The 11360-nt window shown below is 64.0% G+C and overlaps 4 protein-coding genes across 4 annotated transcripts; 2 read left to right on the top strand and 2 right to left on the bottom strand.

The window, feature by feature from the left end:
• Positions 1-37: 37 nt before the first annotated feature.
• Positions 38-1630, bottom strand: Q8F55_001281 (uncharacterized protein; the record flags this gene model as incomplete). The annotated part of the gene is made up of 6 exons (XM_069349907.1): positions 38-75; positions 120-958; positions 997-1245; positions 1313-1468; positions 1518-1554; positions 1597-1630. 6 exons carry the CDS (start codon positions 1628-1630, stop codon positions 38-40), a joined length of 1353 nt encoding a protein of 450 aa, XP_069213451.1.
• Positions 1631-2075: 445 nt separating this feature from the next.
• On the top strand, positions 2076-2863 carry emi5 (Succinate dehydrogenase assembly factor 2 mitochondrial; the record flags this gene model as incomplete). Its single annotated transcript, XM_069349906.1, has 2 exons — positions 2076-2429; positions 2666-2863. The coding sequence occupies 2 exons, from the start codon at positions 2076-2078 to the stop codon at positions 2861-2863; spliced, it is 552 nt and encodes a 183-aa protein (XP_069213450.1).
• A 295-nt stretch (positions 2864-3158) lies between these two features.
• On the bottom strand, positions 3159-6880 carry Q8F55_001279 (uncharacterized protein; the record flags this gene model as incomplete). Its single annotated transcript, XM_069349905.1, has 3 exons — positions 3159-5588; positions 5627-6169; positions 6215-6880. The coding sequence occupies 3 exons, from the start codon at positions 6878-6880 to the stop codon at positions 3159-3161; spliced, it is 3639 nt and encodes a 1212-aa protein (XP_069213449.1).
• Positions 6881-9022: 2142 nt separating this feature from the next.
• Positions 9023-11300, top strand: YAP1 (DNA-binding transcription factor yap1; the record flags this gene model as incomplete). The annotated part of the gene is made up of 3 exons (XM_069349904.1): positions 9023-9338; positions 9415-11079; positions 11131-11300. The coding sequence occupies 3 exons, from the start codon at positions 9023-9025 to the stop codon at positions 11298-11300; spliced, it is 2151 nt and encodes a 716-aa protein (XP_069213448.1).
• Positions 11301-11360: the final 60 nt, after the last annotated feature.

Genomic DNA, 11360 nt, shown 5'->3' with positions numbered 1-11360 from the left:
GAATGAGAATCAAATCACATGGTACACTACGGGCAGACTATAGCTGACTCTTGGTGTGGTGGTTCTTCTTCTTGTCTTAGCTGTCAGCGATGCCAAGCGCCACACCGGGGGCAACCTACTCTTCTTCTTCTTAGGCGCGTCCGAGACCGAGGCGGGGGGCGACGCCGAAGCAGGCGACGAGCCCGCAGACTCAGCAGCGGCAGCGGCGAACGAGGGCGCACCAGCCGGCGCGGGGGGGACGACGACCTCGTCCTTGCTCAGCGGGTGGGGCGCGGCGCCGGCCTCGGCAGCGGCCTCCTCGCGCGCGACATCGGCCACCTCGGCCCGCGCGGCCCTGTCGCCCGGCGCCTCGGCGGCCGCGGCGGCAAACGACGGCGCGCCGGCCGGCGCGGGCGCGACGCGCACCTCGTCCTTGGTGAGCGGGGGCGGCGCGAGGTTGTCCTCGGCCGCGGCTTCCTCGCGCGCCAGCTCGGACGGCGCGGGCGCGGCCTTGGGCGCGGGGGTGGCGGGGGCGGGGGCGGACTTGGGCGCGGCGGACTTGGGCTTGGGCTTGGCTTCGGCCTTGGGCTTGGGCTCGGCCTTGTCCTTCGACTCGGTCTTGTCCTTCTTCGACTCCTTCGCCTCGGTGGGCACAGCCAGGCGCGACGCGCGGCGCACGGGGCTGGCGGTGGGCGACGCGCCGACGTCAGTCGTCGTCCCGTTTGTCGTGTTCCTGCCGTCAGCGCGCCCCCACCCCGCGACCCACTCGTCCTGGATCTGCGCGCTCTTCGCCGGCGCGGCAGGGAGGAGCGCGTGCAGCAGCCCCCCAGCGGCGCCCCACACGAAGCCGACGATCTCAGCCACGGCAGCAAAGCCCGCGCGCACGAGGCCCTCGGCCAGCGGGTGGCGGTGGAGAAACTTCATGGCCACGACGCCGAGCCACACGGCGAGCGGGAGCAGCGGCGCGAGGAAGGCCAGGCTGCGTGTCAGCGTATCTATCCCCAGACGACAACGCACACGACGCGCTCGGCGAGACGCAGGAGGCGGGGCTGCTTGCGCTGCGGGACGGTGACCCTCGCGACGTGGTACTTTGACGGCGCCGACGCCTCCGAGCTGGTCGGCACGCTCGCGTCGGCCGCGAGCTGCACCCGGATGTGGTGGTACTCTAGCGGGAGGGAGAGGTGGCGCGCGAGGCTGAGCGGCCAGGGGAGCTGCTCGGCCGGGAGGGCGTAGGACAGCTTGACCGAGATGGTGGCTTGCTTCTCGCTGCGGGCGGGGATCAGCGAGGCTCATCGGCCCATCGTCGACGCCAGCCAGGCGCCACCCGACCCACCCGTCGTCCCACTCGGACGCTGTGACTGCGCCGCGCGACAGGTGCGAGTGCAGCGCGAGCGCGTCGGCGACTGCGGCCGCCCCGCGCGCGCGGTAGCCCGGCGTGTCGAGCACGGCGTCGGGCGCGAGCTTGTCCCCTACGGCGGCGGCGGCGGCGCTGTGGTGTCAGTCAGCTTGGGTTGGGTGGCGGGCCGCGCAATTCTCACGGCTCGAGCCTCGTCGTGAGCAGCTGCGACGCGAGGTCTGGCGTGTGAGCGGCGTACGTGCGGGTGCCACATGACGTACCGAGCACTTGGGTCTCGAGGAGCTGTGCGTCCATTTCGAGGGGGGTGAGTGTGGGTGTGGACTGTGCGATGCAGCGGAGTTGGGCAGGGGCTGCTGCTCTTGTAGATGCGCGCGGCGCTGGCTCACTCTACCCGGATGCAGGCAAGAATTGTGCTCTTTTTTTTTCCCACATAGCCGTTGTGCCGCTGTCGCTGGGTTGTGTCGCGCGCGCGCCCTAGGTGGTGCAATGACGACGATGAGCACATGCCTCCAACACGCGCCCTGTTTCCTGACGACTACGCCCTGCCGCGCCGCCGCGCAGCGCCACAGCGCCCTTGATCTGCCCGGTTTGCCGGCCACGTGGGGGGCTTTCCCACGGTGGGTCCGGGGCAGGCCGCATCGATTCTGCCCGAGCCTGCGCCGGCACCCAGTCCACTAGCCAGGCCACCAACATTTCCTCCACTCTGCAATCCCGGCTGTCACAACCCACCCCCACCACCATGTCCGCCGTCGCCCTCCGCCTCCGCCTCCTCGCCAGGCCAGCGCGCCTCGCCCCCGCCGCCCGCACCCGCGCCCTCAGCACCACCCCAACCCCCCGCGCCGACCCGTTCCCCCTCCCCCTCTCGCGCGAGATGATCGAGGCCAACAAGCTGCGCAACCCGCAAGACGTCGTCGAGGAGTGGGGCATGCCGACGCCGCTCGACCGCACCGGCGAGTCTGATGAGGCTTTGCGCGCGCGCCTGATTTACCAGACGCGCAAGCGCGGCGTGCTCGAGGCCGACCTGCTGCTGTCTACGTTTGCGAGGGACAACCTGCCGGGCATGAGCGTGGTTCAGATGAAGGAGTTTGACAAGGTAAGTACGCCGACGAGCGAGCGGAGCGAGCGGGGCGTGGGAGCGGTGGGGGGGCGGGTGGTGGCCTCGTCGCTCGCTGGCTGGCCAGGCCAAGCCCACGCCGAGCGCAACCCGCCCGTCGAGGAGAGGAGGAAGAGCTCGTGCCGACCCGCCCCCGCCACTCCCCCCCCCCTCCCCCAACTGCCCCCGCCACTCCCGGCCAACGCTCCCCACCGGCCCACTCACCCACCCCCCAGTTCCTCGACGAGCCCGACTGGGACATCTACTACTGGTGTGTCGACAAGCGGCCGGTGCCCGAGCGCTGGGCAAAGACCGAGCTCATGGCAAAGTGCGTACCTACCCCACGCAGCGCTGACCCCAGGCTCAAAAAGCACGCGCGCAACGACGAAAAGGTCTCGCGCCGCATGCCAGAGATGACAGAGGTGCTCAAGTAGGCGGGCGTGTATTGTACCTGGGGCATGTATGCTATTTCGAGGTGTGGCGCGAGCCGGGCGAGTCGGGCGTGGTCCGACGTTACTGGCCCTGTCGGCTGCTCAGCCACTTGAGCGCGCCTCGCCGCACGGCAGCTCGCCTTCGTCTCCCCACCCCGCGCCCGCGGCAGCTCGCAGGCAGCTCGCCCTCGCTACAGTCTAGTTCCATTCTGTGCTACGGAACACTGAATAGTCTACATGCTATGGTGGTGTTTTGTGCGCGCGTACAACATGTCGCCTCCCTCCCCGCCCGCCCCGCCTAACCACTCCACAGCCCGTCCAGCTCGGCAAACGTAGGGCCGTCCACACGGAAGATTGGCCCGCGTCCACTCCCCCATCCCATCGACTCGAGAACCCGCTCAGCATCGTACGCGAGCCATCCCGGCTCGACAGAGTCCGACGCAAACTTCCATCCCTTGCCGTCGACGCCTCCAGCAGAAAAGCTCATGCGCTCCGAGTTGCCGCCGGCGTTGACCGTCCCGTTGAGCACACCGAGCGTCTCGGCAATGCGCCGCACGAGGATGCCAAACGGCGACGTCTTGAGCTCGGGAGCGCGTGGTGTGAGGTCGTGCACAAGCCGTGTCAGAACAGCCGTCGCTCCCGGTGTAGAGCGCATGGCGGTTCTCGCTCCCTGCGGCGCAAGGAAGGCCAGAGAGTAGACGGCGAGCGCCACGAGCTCGACCCGTCCAAGGTAGTCCTCGATCGAGTGCATGGCCTCCAGGTCACGCTTCGACAGCGGGAAGAGCTTGATGAGGCCGGCAAACAGCCCGACGAGTTCTTCGGACGGCACGACCGACGCAATCACCTCGCGGTTGTGGTCCAGCAACGCAAGTCTGCCAAACGCTTCCAGGGCCCGGTCGACGCTGAGAATCGCCGTCGGTGGCACGTCTCTGATCGAGATGTTGGGACCGTAGCCTGGCTCGCGCAAACGGAACGACTCCCAGCCCTCGGTTAAGAACCCTGCAATGAGTTGGAAGATGGACAAGACTGAATGGCCGGGGATGACGCGCAGGTCGAAGAAGTTGCCGAGGTTGGTCAAGATGGCCACCGATTCTCTCCGTACACGAGCAAGCTCCAAGACAGAGTACGGCTTGGTCCCGTCGGGCTCTCCGGGTAAACGCGCAAGTGTCGTCGACGTGATTGCAGCCAAGAGGTTGAAGAGCTCGGGCCGAGCCATGTGCTGTTGGTTCTCGGGCAAGAAAGAGAAGTTTCTGATGATGTTGAGACCTGCGAGCACAATGTCGGTCGGTCCGCGCGTCTGCTCGCGGCCCGTGTTCAACGAATCTTCGCCCTCGCCGACAGAGTAATCAAAGTGGTGTCCCAGCTGTTCCAGGTCGCCAAACGTCAGGCGTAGGTCAGCCTCGGCCTGAGGAGGAACAGATGCCCGCGGCGTCGTGGTGCTGTCGGCGGCTTGGGCCTGCTCCTTCAACCACGTCTCCATGCCGCCTTCACCCAGGGCAGCTTCAGCAACCAAGTCGAGAAGCTCGTTGTACACTTCGATCATCGGCAAGATTGGCAATGACGTCGTCGCAGTGTCGTTCTGAGGCATCGACAGCATTGACAAGACGGTCAAGCCGTAGCCAACCTCGCGTGGCAATCTTGAGCGTAAGCCCATGAGAACCGCCTCGACGTCGACTCTGAGCTCCTGCGACGAGTGGGTTGGGCGGCCAAGAAGGTGCTTGGGGAACGCGGACGCCACTGCTCTCTCGTCCCAGCCGCCAAGCGTGGGCTGAGGGAAGTGCAGTGGTCTGTATTCAACCTTGTACCGTTGGCGCTTTGGGACGGGAGGCACAGCACTCTGTGGGGCAGAGCCCGGGGCTGATGCCGGCGTTGACGGGGAAGCACTCTTGTTGTTCGCAAGGTCGCGCTTTCTCTTCTTGGCTGGGCCATCTGCGACCGTTGGGGTTCCATTGATGCTAACCGGGGCAATAGCGCTCAAAGGCGAGCCCACCGCAGAGGTTGCGGCGGCAATGTCGAGCTTGGGCTTGGGAGCAGTAACTGGCGTAGCTGGGGACGGCGCGTTTGCCGCGGCAACAACCGTTGGAGTTGGGGCCGCTGGCGTCTGAGCGACGGGTGTAGGAGCGTTCGCCGTTGGTGTAGCGGCAGTCGCTGGCGCTGGCGTCGGGGTAGGGGCGTCAGGTAGGCCACTAGGGGGCGCTGCAGCAGATGGCGATGGAGCTGCGACAACTGGAGACGCAGCCGCCGCAATGGCCTGCACAGCGGGGGAAGGTGCTACGACCGCGGGGGATGCTGGTGGAATAGACGCCTGCGGCGATGGGGCAATGGCGGTCGGCGTGGGTGCGGACGGCGCCGCACCCGAAACTGCTCGAGGCGTTCCAGCCGTCTGGGGCGATGGCGCAGAAACGGGACCACCCGGTGGTGTTGGTGCCGCAGGAGAGCCAGCAGCCAGAGGGGGGCGAATGCCTCCTGACGCGGCGAGTGCAGCTTGCTGCTGCTTTTGCATCTGGGCCATTTTTGATCGCGCCATGGCCTGTTCGAATCCAAAGATCCAAGCCCGGTAGGCCTCGACGAGGTACTGGATTGGATTTGTGGTCGTCTGGGCTGGCGTCGTTGGGTCCGCTCGTGGCAATGTGACAGGAGCAGGGAGTGGGGATGGAACTCCCTTGGCGGCCAACAGCTGTTGCCAGACTGGACTTTCCGAGGGGTTGCCAGGGTGGTCCCGAATGATCTTGAACTGTTAGTTTGGACCCAGATTCGTAGACTCACCTTCATCAGGCCTCCCTGGCGGAAGATGGCAAAGAACAGCTCTGTGAGCTCAATCCAGGTCTCGCCCAGCTTGAAGGAACCGTTGACGAGCTCCGTTGGCATGGGTTGGTTCACTGTCTTGTAGTACTGAACAAGTGAATTTAAGAGCTGCTGCTTTTGAAGCATTGGCCGCACAGGCATGCCTGGAGGGCGAGCACCTGGAGCTGTCGGTCCGGCAAGGCCACCGCCGACAGGTGTTGTTGGTGATGCGCCAAGGGGAGGACGGATACCTGCTGCTGATGCGACAGCCGCAATCACACTCGGGGACGGTGCCGAAGCAGGAGACGCAGCGGATGGCAGGATAGGGTTTCCTGACACGGGCGTGCCCGCTGCGATGGGAGCCGGAGAGGGTGCCGTCGCGCTTGCCGCAGCTGGCGATGGAGCGGTAACAGATGCTGGTGAAGCAGCCGCAGCCGCCGCGACGGTCGCCGCATTCACGCCCGCTCCACCGAGGGCAGCAGCATGCTTGGCACGCTGCGCTTGAGAGTGATGCAAAGCTTGCAGCTAGGGGTATGAGCGATGGGTCTCCAGATTGGCACAAACACTAACCTGCTTCAAGATTGCCTCGCGGTCTGCGCCGGCCGCAATGTTCCCAAGAAGGCCGCTGGCAGCAGCTTGGGCGGCCCAATCTGGGATGCCGTTTACTGGCCTTGGGGCTGCTGGGTTTGCTGCTCCTGCTGTAGGATCTTGCACCGCTGTTGTGGACCCGGGTGTGGACGCTTGAGCGTTGGCTGGGGAGCCCGCCGTGGCAGCAGGGGAGCTCCCAGGCGCCGCACCGGCGCGCAACGCAGCGGCTTGCAGCGCCTGCTGCTGGACCTGGAGCATCCGCGCCTGCAGTTGAGCCTGGAGAGCTTGTACGTCGACCTGACCTGGTGTCGAGCCAGGGAGACCAGATGCTGCAGCGGCCGCGAGGTTGAGGTTGAGTCCGGGAGCTGAACCGTTGGAAGCTGGTGATCCGGCGCCGCCTAGACTTCCTCCGCTAGACTTGCGATTAGGAGGAAGGGTGAGGTTGGGGAGGTTGGGGAAGAGGGCAGCTGGGTTAGCAGCTCCAGGCTGGGCAATGTTGTTTGGAAACTTGGCAGCAAACTGTTGGAGCAGCTGTTGCTGAGTTGAAAGGTCGAGGTTTTGGGGGAAGGGTTGCTGTTGCTGCTGCTGTTGTTGCTGCGACGTCTGATCGCCCCCGGTGGAGGTCGATGGCCCTGCCTGTTGCGACATGGCCAAAGCGACGACGCGTCCGATGTCGGCGAGAGGGAATGTGACGTGGCGTTATGGCAGGATGGTGTCGGAAGTGTTTGTGTCGGACAGAGAACAGGGGCAGGGGCTGGCGGGAGAAGCGCGCCTCTGGTGATGGAGTGGGGCCGGCCGGGCTGTACCTCGTATCGGGTCTGACCAGGATCTACAGGCGAGCTGGGCAGCGAGGGCGGGGACAAGCGAGCGAGCGGGGCGGGCGGGCGGCTGTGTCGAGGGGGCGAGATTGAGTGTGGTGTGTCGCGCGGGGGTGTGATGGCTTGGGACTAGCCGACGAGACTGTGAACCAAGCGCGCGGCGCGTCTGGTAGGTCCTGTCTGGCACGAGGTTTTTGATCACGAGCCTCGCACGCGTGCTTTTGTCGAGATAGGCGCGTCTGGATGTCGTGGATTGCTTTGGTGGTCCGGGTATCTCGCGAGTCGGTCGGTCGGGGGCGGAGCGTGGTCGTTTGTGGGTGGTGTTTGGGTGGAGAGTCAAAGTCTCGGCGTTGGCGCTTCAAGGGCCCGGATACGTTTGCCCCGACCAGACTGGCAGGCAGGAGCGAGCGAGCGAGTAACGAGGCGGAGGGGGTGGGGGGTGGGTTCAAACACCTGGCTGGCTGGCTGGCTGGGTGACGGGAACGAGAATGCGAAGCGTCACGGCGGAGGGGTGGGTGGGTGGGCAGGGACGACCTGCGTGGTGCGTGGGCGAAAGTGGGGGGCGACGGGGCGACGGGCGACGAGCAAGGCCAAAAGGTGCAATGAGCCTTGAGCCGAGGGTGGAATGTCGAATCGCGATTGGCTATTTCAATATTTGCTCCCGCCCTCTGTTGCTTGGCCCAGAACCGGACCACGTCACTTTTGGAATTTGATCCCGCCTCGAGCCGTTGTGATGGAATCAAAAGTGGTCCCACTCATTCCAGTGGAGGCGAGTGATTTAGGAGGACGAGGACCCGCGCGAGGACGAGTGACGCCGGATCCGATTACAAGCCAAGGTAAAGGAAAACCCCCGCCTGGCAGAGTCTAATCGGCCCTGGAGGCGCCCATTTGTCCCTCTGCTGTAGCGAGCGTGGCGGTCGACTCACCCGTCAGATTTGATCCCGCTCAGTGTTCACAATGCTGATTCATCACGGTCGGTAGCCGCAGGGTAAACAGGGCAGCGCAAGAGCAGAGCCACAGTCTGTGGATCACTCTAGACGAAGCAGGCCCCGCCGGCCATGCCGCCATGCATGCTCTTTAGCCTGGATTTCAATCACTGGGCTAATGAGCCTGGTAATGGCTGGGTAACTGAAGTGGGTGACGTGCGGTCAAGCTCCCCCCCCCGAGGCATCGGTCGCCCCCTTCGAGTCGTCGTGCTGACAGAGGAATCCCATCCCGACCGGACGAGTTTCTAGGGTTTCCTCTGTGTGCGTGCTTGCTTGCGCCTGCCACTCACTCAGAATAATCGGGAGACGATCCTGCCAGTGTCCTTCTGTTTCCATTGCTCTGTCACCACCACCACTTGCACCTCCGCCATCGCCGTCGTCGCGTCCCCCATCGACAACACTGGGCACACCCTCTCCTCTCCTCTCCTCGCTCCACATACCTCCACCGACCTCCACTTTTGGCACTCGCAAGCCAGCCAGCAGCCCGCCCCGCCGCCCCCCCCCACGCCCGTTGTCAGCTTTCAACGACAACCTCGGTCATCCATCGGCCCACCTTTCATCCATCCGTCACCATCACGCGTCGCCGCCTCGCCGTCGCCGCTACTCCTCTTGCGCCCCGCCGAGCATTCCAGTGGGCCGTGGCTCCCACTTGGGCGCCGCACAGACCACACTACAAGTCCGACGTGAAGATCAGGCGCTGGTGCAACGCCGTTTTCAGACACCGGATCTAACAACGACGGCGCACACGCTTTCGCCACCCCCCATCCATTCCATCCCGCATCCCGCCAGCCCTGCCCCCCTCTGCTTCTCATCCATCCACGCGTTGCCCTCCTCGCACTCGCGCTTCGGTAGTCGTTGTTTCTCGCAACCTCACCCACCCACCCACAATCATCCTCTTCAACTTTGCTGGCCAACTTTTGACCAAGTAGCCGCGCTCCACTCTATCACCCCCTATTTCCAGGCTTATCCATCATCCATCATCCACCATGGAGACGCTCAACCCCCTGACACCAAACACTGCCGCCTTCCTCGACTCGCTCGCGTTTGGTGACATCGACACAAAGACACCCAACCCGACTGCCTTCCCCCCGTCCGCCTTCTTCCCCGTCCCAGGTCGCGACACGCCCGAGGAGTCTTCCCCCGACTCAATCCTCGACGCTGCCGATGGCAAGCAAGGAAGAAATCAGTCCTTCAACCTCTCTGATGACTCCGAGACCGAGATGACGACTGGTGCAGCCGCTCAGAACAAGCGCAAGGCGCAGGCCAGCAAGCAGAATGCTGAAGACAACGACGATGAAGATGGTGAGTAATCCGACTCCGTCATCGGACATGCCTTTCGGCCGGCCGAGCTAGTGCACGTGCCTGACACTCGCACTAGAATCCTTTTCCGAGAACGATGGCCACGAAGACAAGCGTCAACACGGCAATGACAAGTCTGGTCGCGGTCGTCGTAACACGCTCGAGAAGAAGGGCAACGACAAGGGGCCAAAGGACACGACCACCAAGGCGCAGCGCCGCAAGGAGCAGAACCGTGCCGCCCAGAAGGCCTTCCGTGAGCGTCGCGAGGCCAAGGTCCGCGATCTCGAGGCCAAGGTCGCCGAGCTCGAGGCCAAGTCGTTTGGTGCATCCGTCGAGAACGAGAACCTGCGTGGCATTCTTCGCCGCTTGCAGGAGGAGAACGTCGCTCTCAAGCAGGCTGCCTTCACCTTCTCCGTTCCCTTCAACGGCAACAGCAGCACAAGCAACAACAACAGCACCACCACCACTACCGCATCTGCTGCTACCACTACTCAGCGCTCTGGACAGCAGACGCCCACCGCCGCGGCGCTGAACCAGCAGCCCAGCGGCATCGACTGGTCGCAGTTTGCCAACTTCAAGGTCCAGCAGATTGCCAAGCCGCCTTCCCCGCCTCAGAGTGTCTCCAATGACTCGCTGCGCAGCATTCACGAGGCGTCGCCCCACTTTGCTCACCGCCAATCTACCTCTTCTGTCCCCGGTGCCAGCCCCGAGTCTCTTGTTTCGATCAATGGCCCGAGCCCCAGCTCTGGCTCGGAACGTAACGCAGCCCCAAGCCTGTTCAGTGGCAACGCATCCGTTCAACCTCAGCTGTCCCGGTCGCCCAACACTCAGAGCCCAGCCGACAACCTGTCCACACCCAGCTCCATTGGTGGTACGAACAAGGAAGATGTCGAGGCGCTCTTCCGCAGCCTTTACCCCAACGGCATCGACTCTATCCTTGCGTCGGCGAACAACAACGGCACCACTCAGGCGGCCAACACCACGACTACTGCTCAGCCTGTCCAGTCGGTCCAGTCGCAGTACACATTCTTGAGCTCTCAGCCAGGACTCACGTCGGCGGCCGACTCGAACAACTTGGCCAAGATGTTCGGCGACGCGACATCTTATCGCGACTCCTCTGCCGTGCCGTCCAACCCGCTGGCTGGCCTGAACAGCTTGAATGCGTCTACCACCTCGAACGCGTCAACTACCACCAACGTCATTCCCGCTTCCAACCCGTTGGCCAACCAGGCACAATGGGCCGATCTCACTGAGAACAGCGTGTCAGATTTCCTGGCGTCCTTGTCGGGCGCCAACGCCACGTCGGATTCTGCCGATGTTCTCGGTGGTGCCGACGACGACGCGTTCTCCAAGCAGCTCGAGGCCCTCATTGCTCAGTCCGGTGGCACGTCGCCGTCGGCTCCTTTCGTGTTCCCCGGCACAACCTTCAGCCCCAACGCTTACCTCAACATGTCTCCTTCGCCTCTGCAGTCATTGTCCAACTCGCAGACACCGCGGTCTACTACCGGCGAATCGGCATCGGCATCAGCGTCGCCCTCATCAGACGCCGCGGCTGCCTTTGCGTCGTCGACAGGCGCGCCAGTGTGCGGAACTTCCAAGGTTATTCACGTCCTTGGCGAGGACGGCCGCGTCATGCGCCCATCAGAGGTCTGGACCAAGATGGGCATGCATACGACCGAGCCCGGAGACTTCCTTATCGACGACCTGTGCGACCAGATGAAGTCAAAGGCGACGTGCAAGGATGGTATGTGAGCTTGGTGGTGGTGCCCGGCTTTCAGTCGCTAACGTTTCTCAGGAAGAAGGTATATGAAGTTTGACGACGTCAAGACAATGGTCGCGGCTCGTGCTAGCGGCGTGGACTGCGACGATGAACCATCACCGCACGCAAAGACCGAGTATGCCGACCCCGCCGAAAGCCAAGCACGCCTGAATGAGGCATACATCCAGGCCAACGGCGGCCTTTAGAGCTCGATAATTTCGCCACTTTTCTTCGACTGACATTCGTCATTGAATCAGGTGCATGTG

The sequence above is a fragment of the Vanrija albida genome (genome assembly GCF_041260175.1).
Source record: "Vanrija albida strain AlHP1 chromosome Unknown contig_1, whole genome shotgun sequence".
NCBI lineage: Eukaryota > Fungi > Basidiomycota > Tremellomycetes > Trichosporonales > Trichosporonaceae > Vanrija > Vanrija albida.
This window is presented reverse-complemented; position numbering and strand designations above follow the sequence as displayed.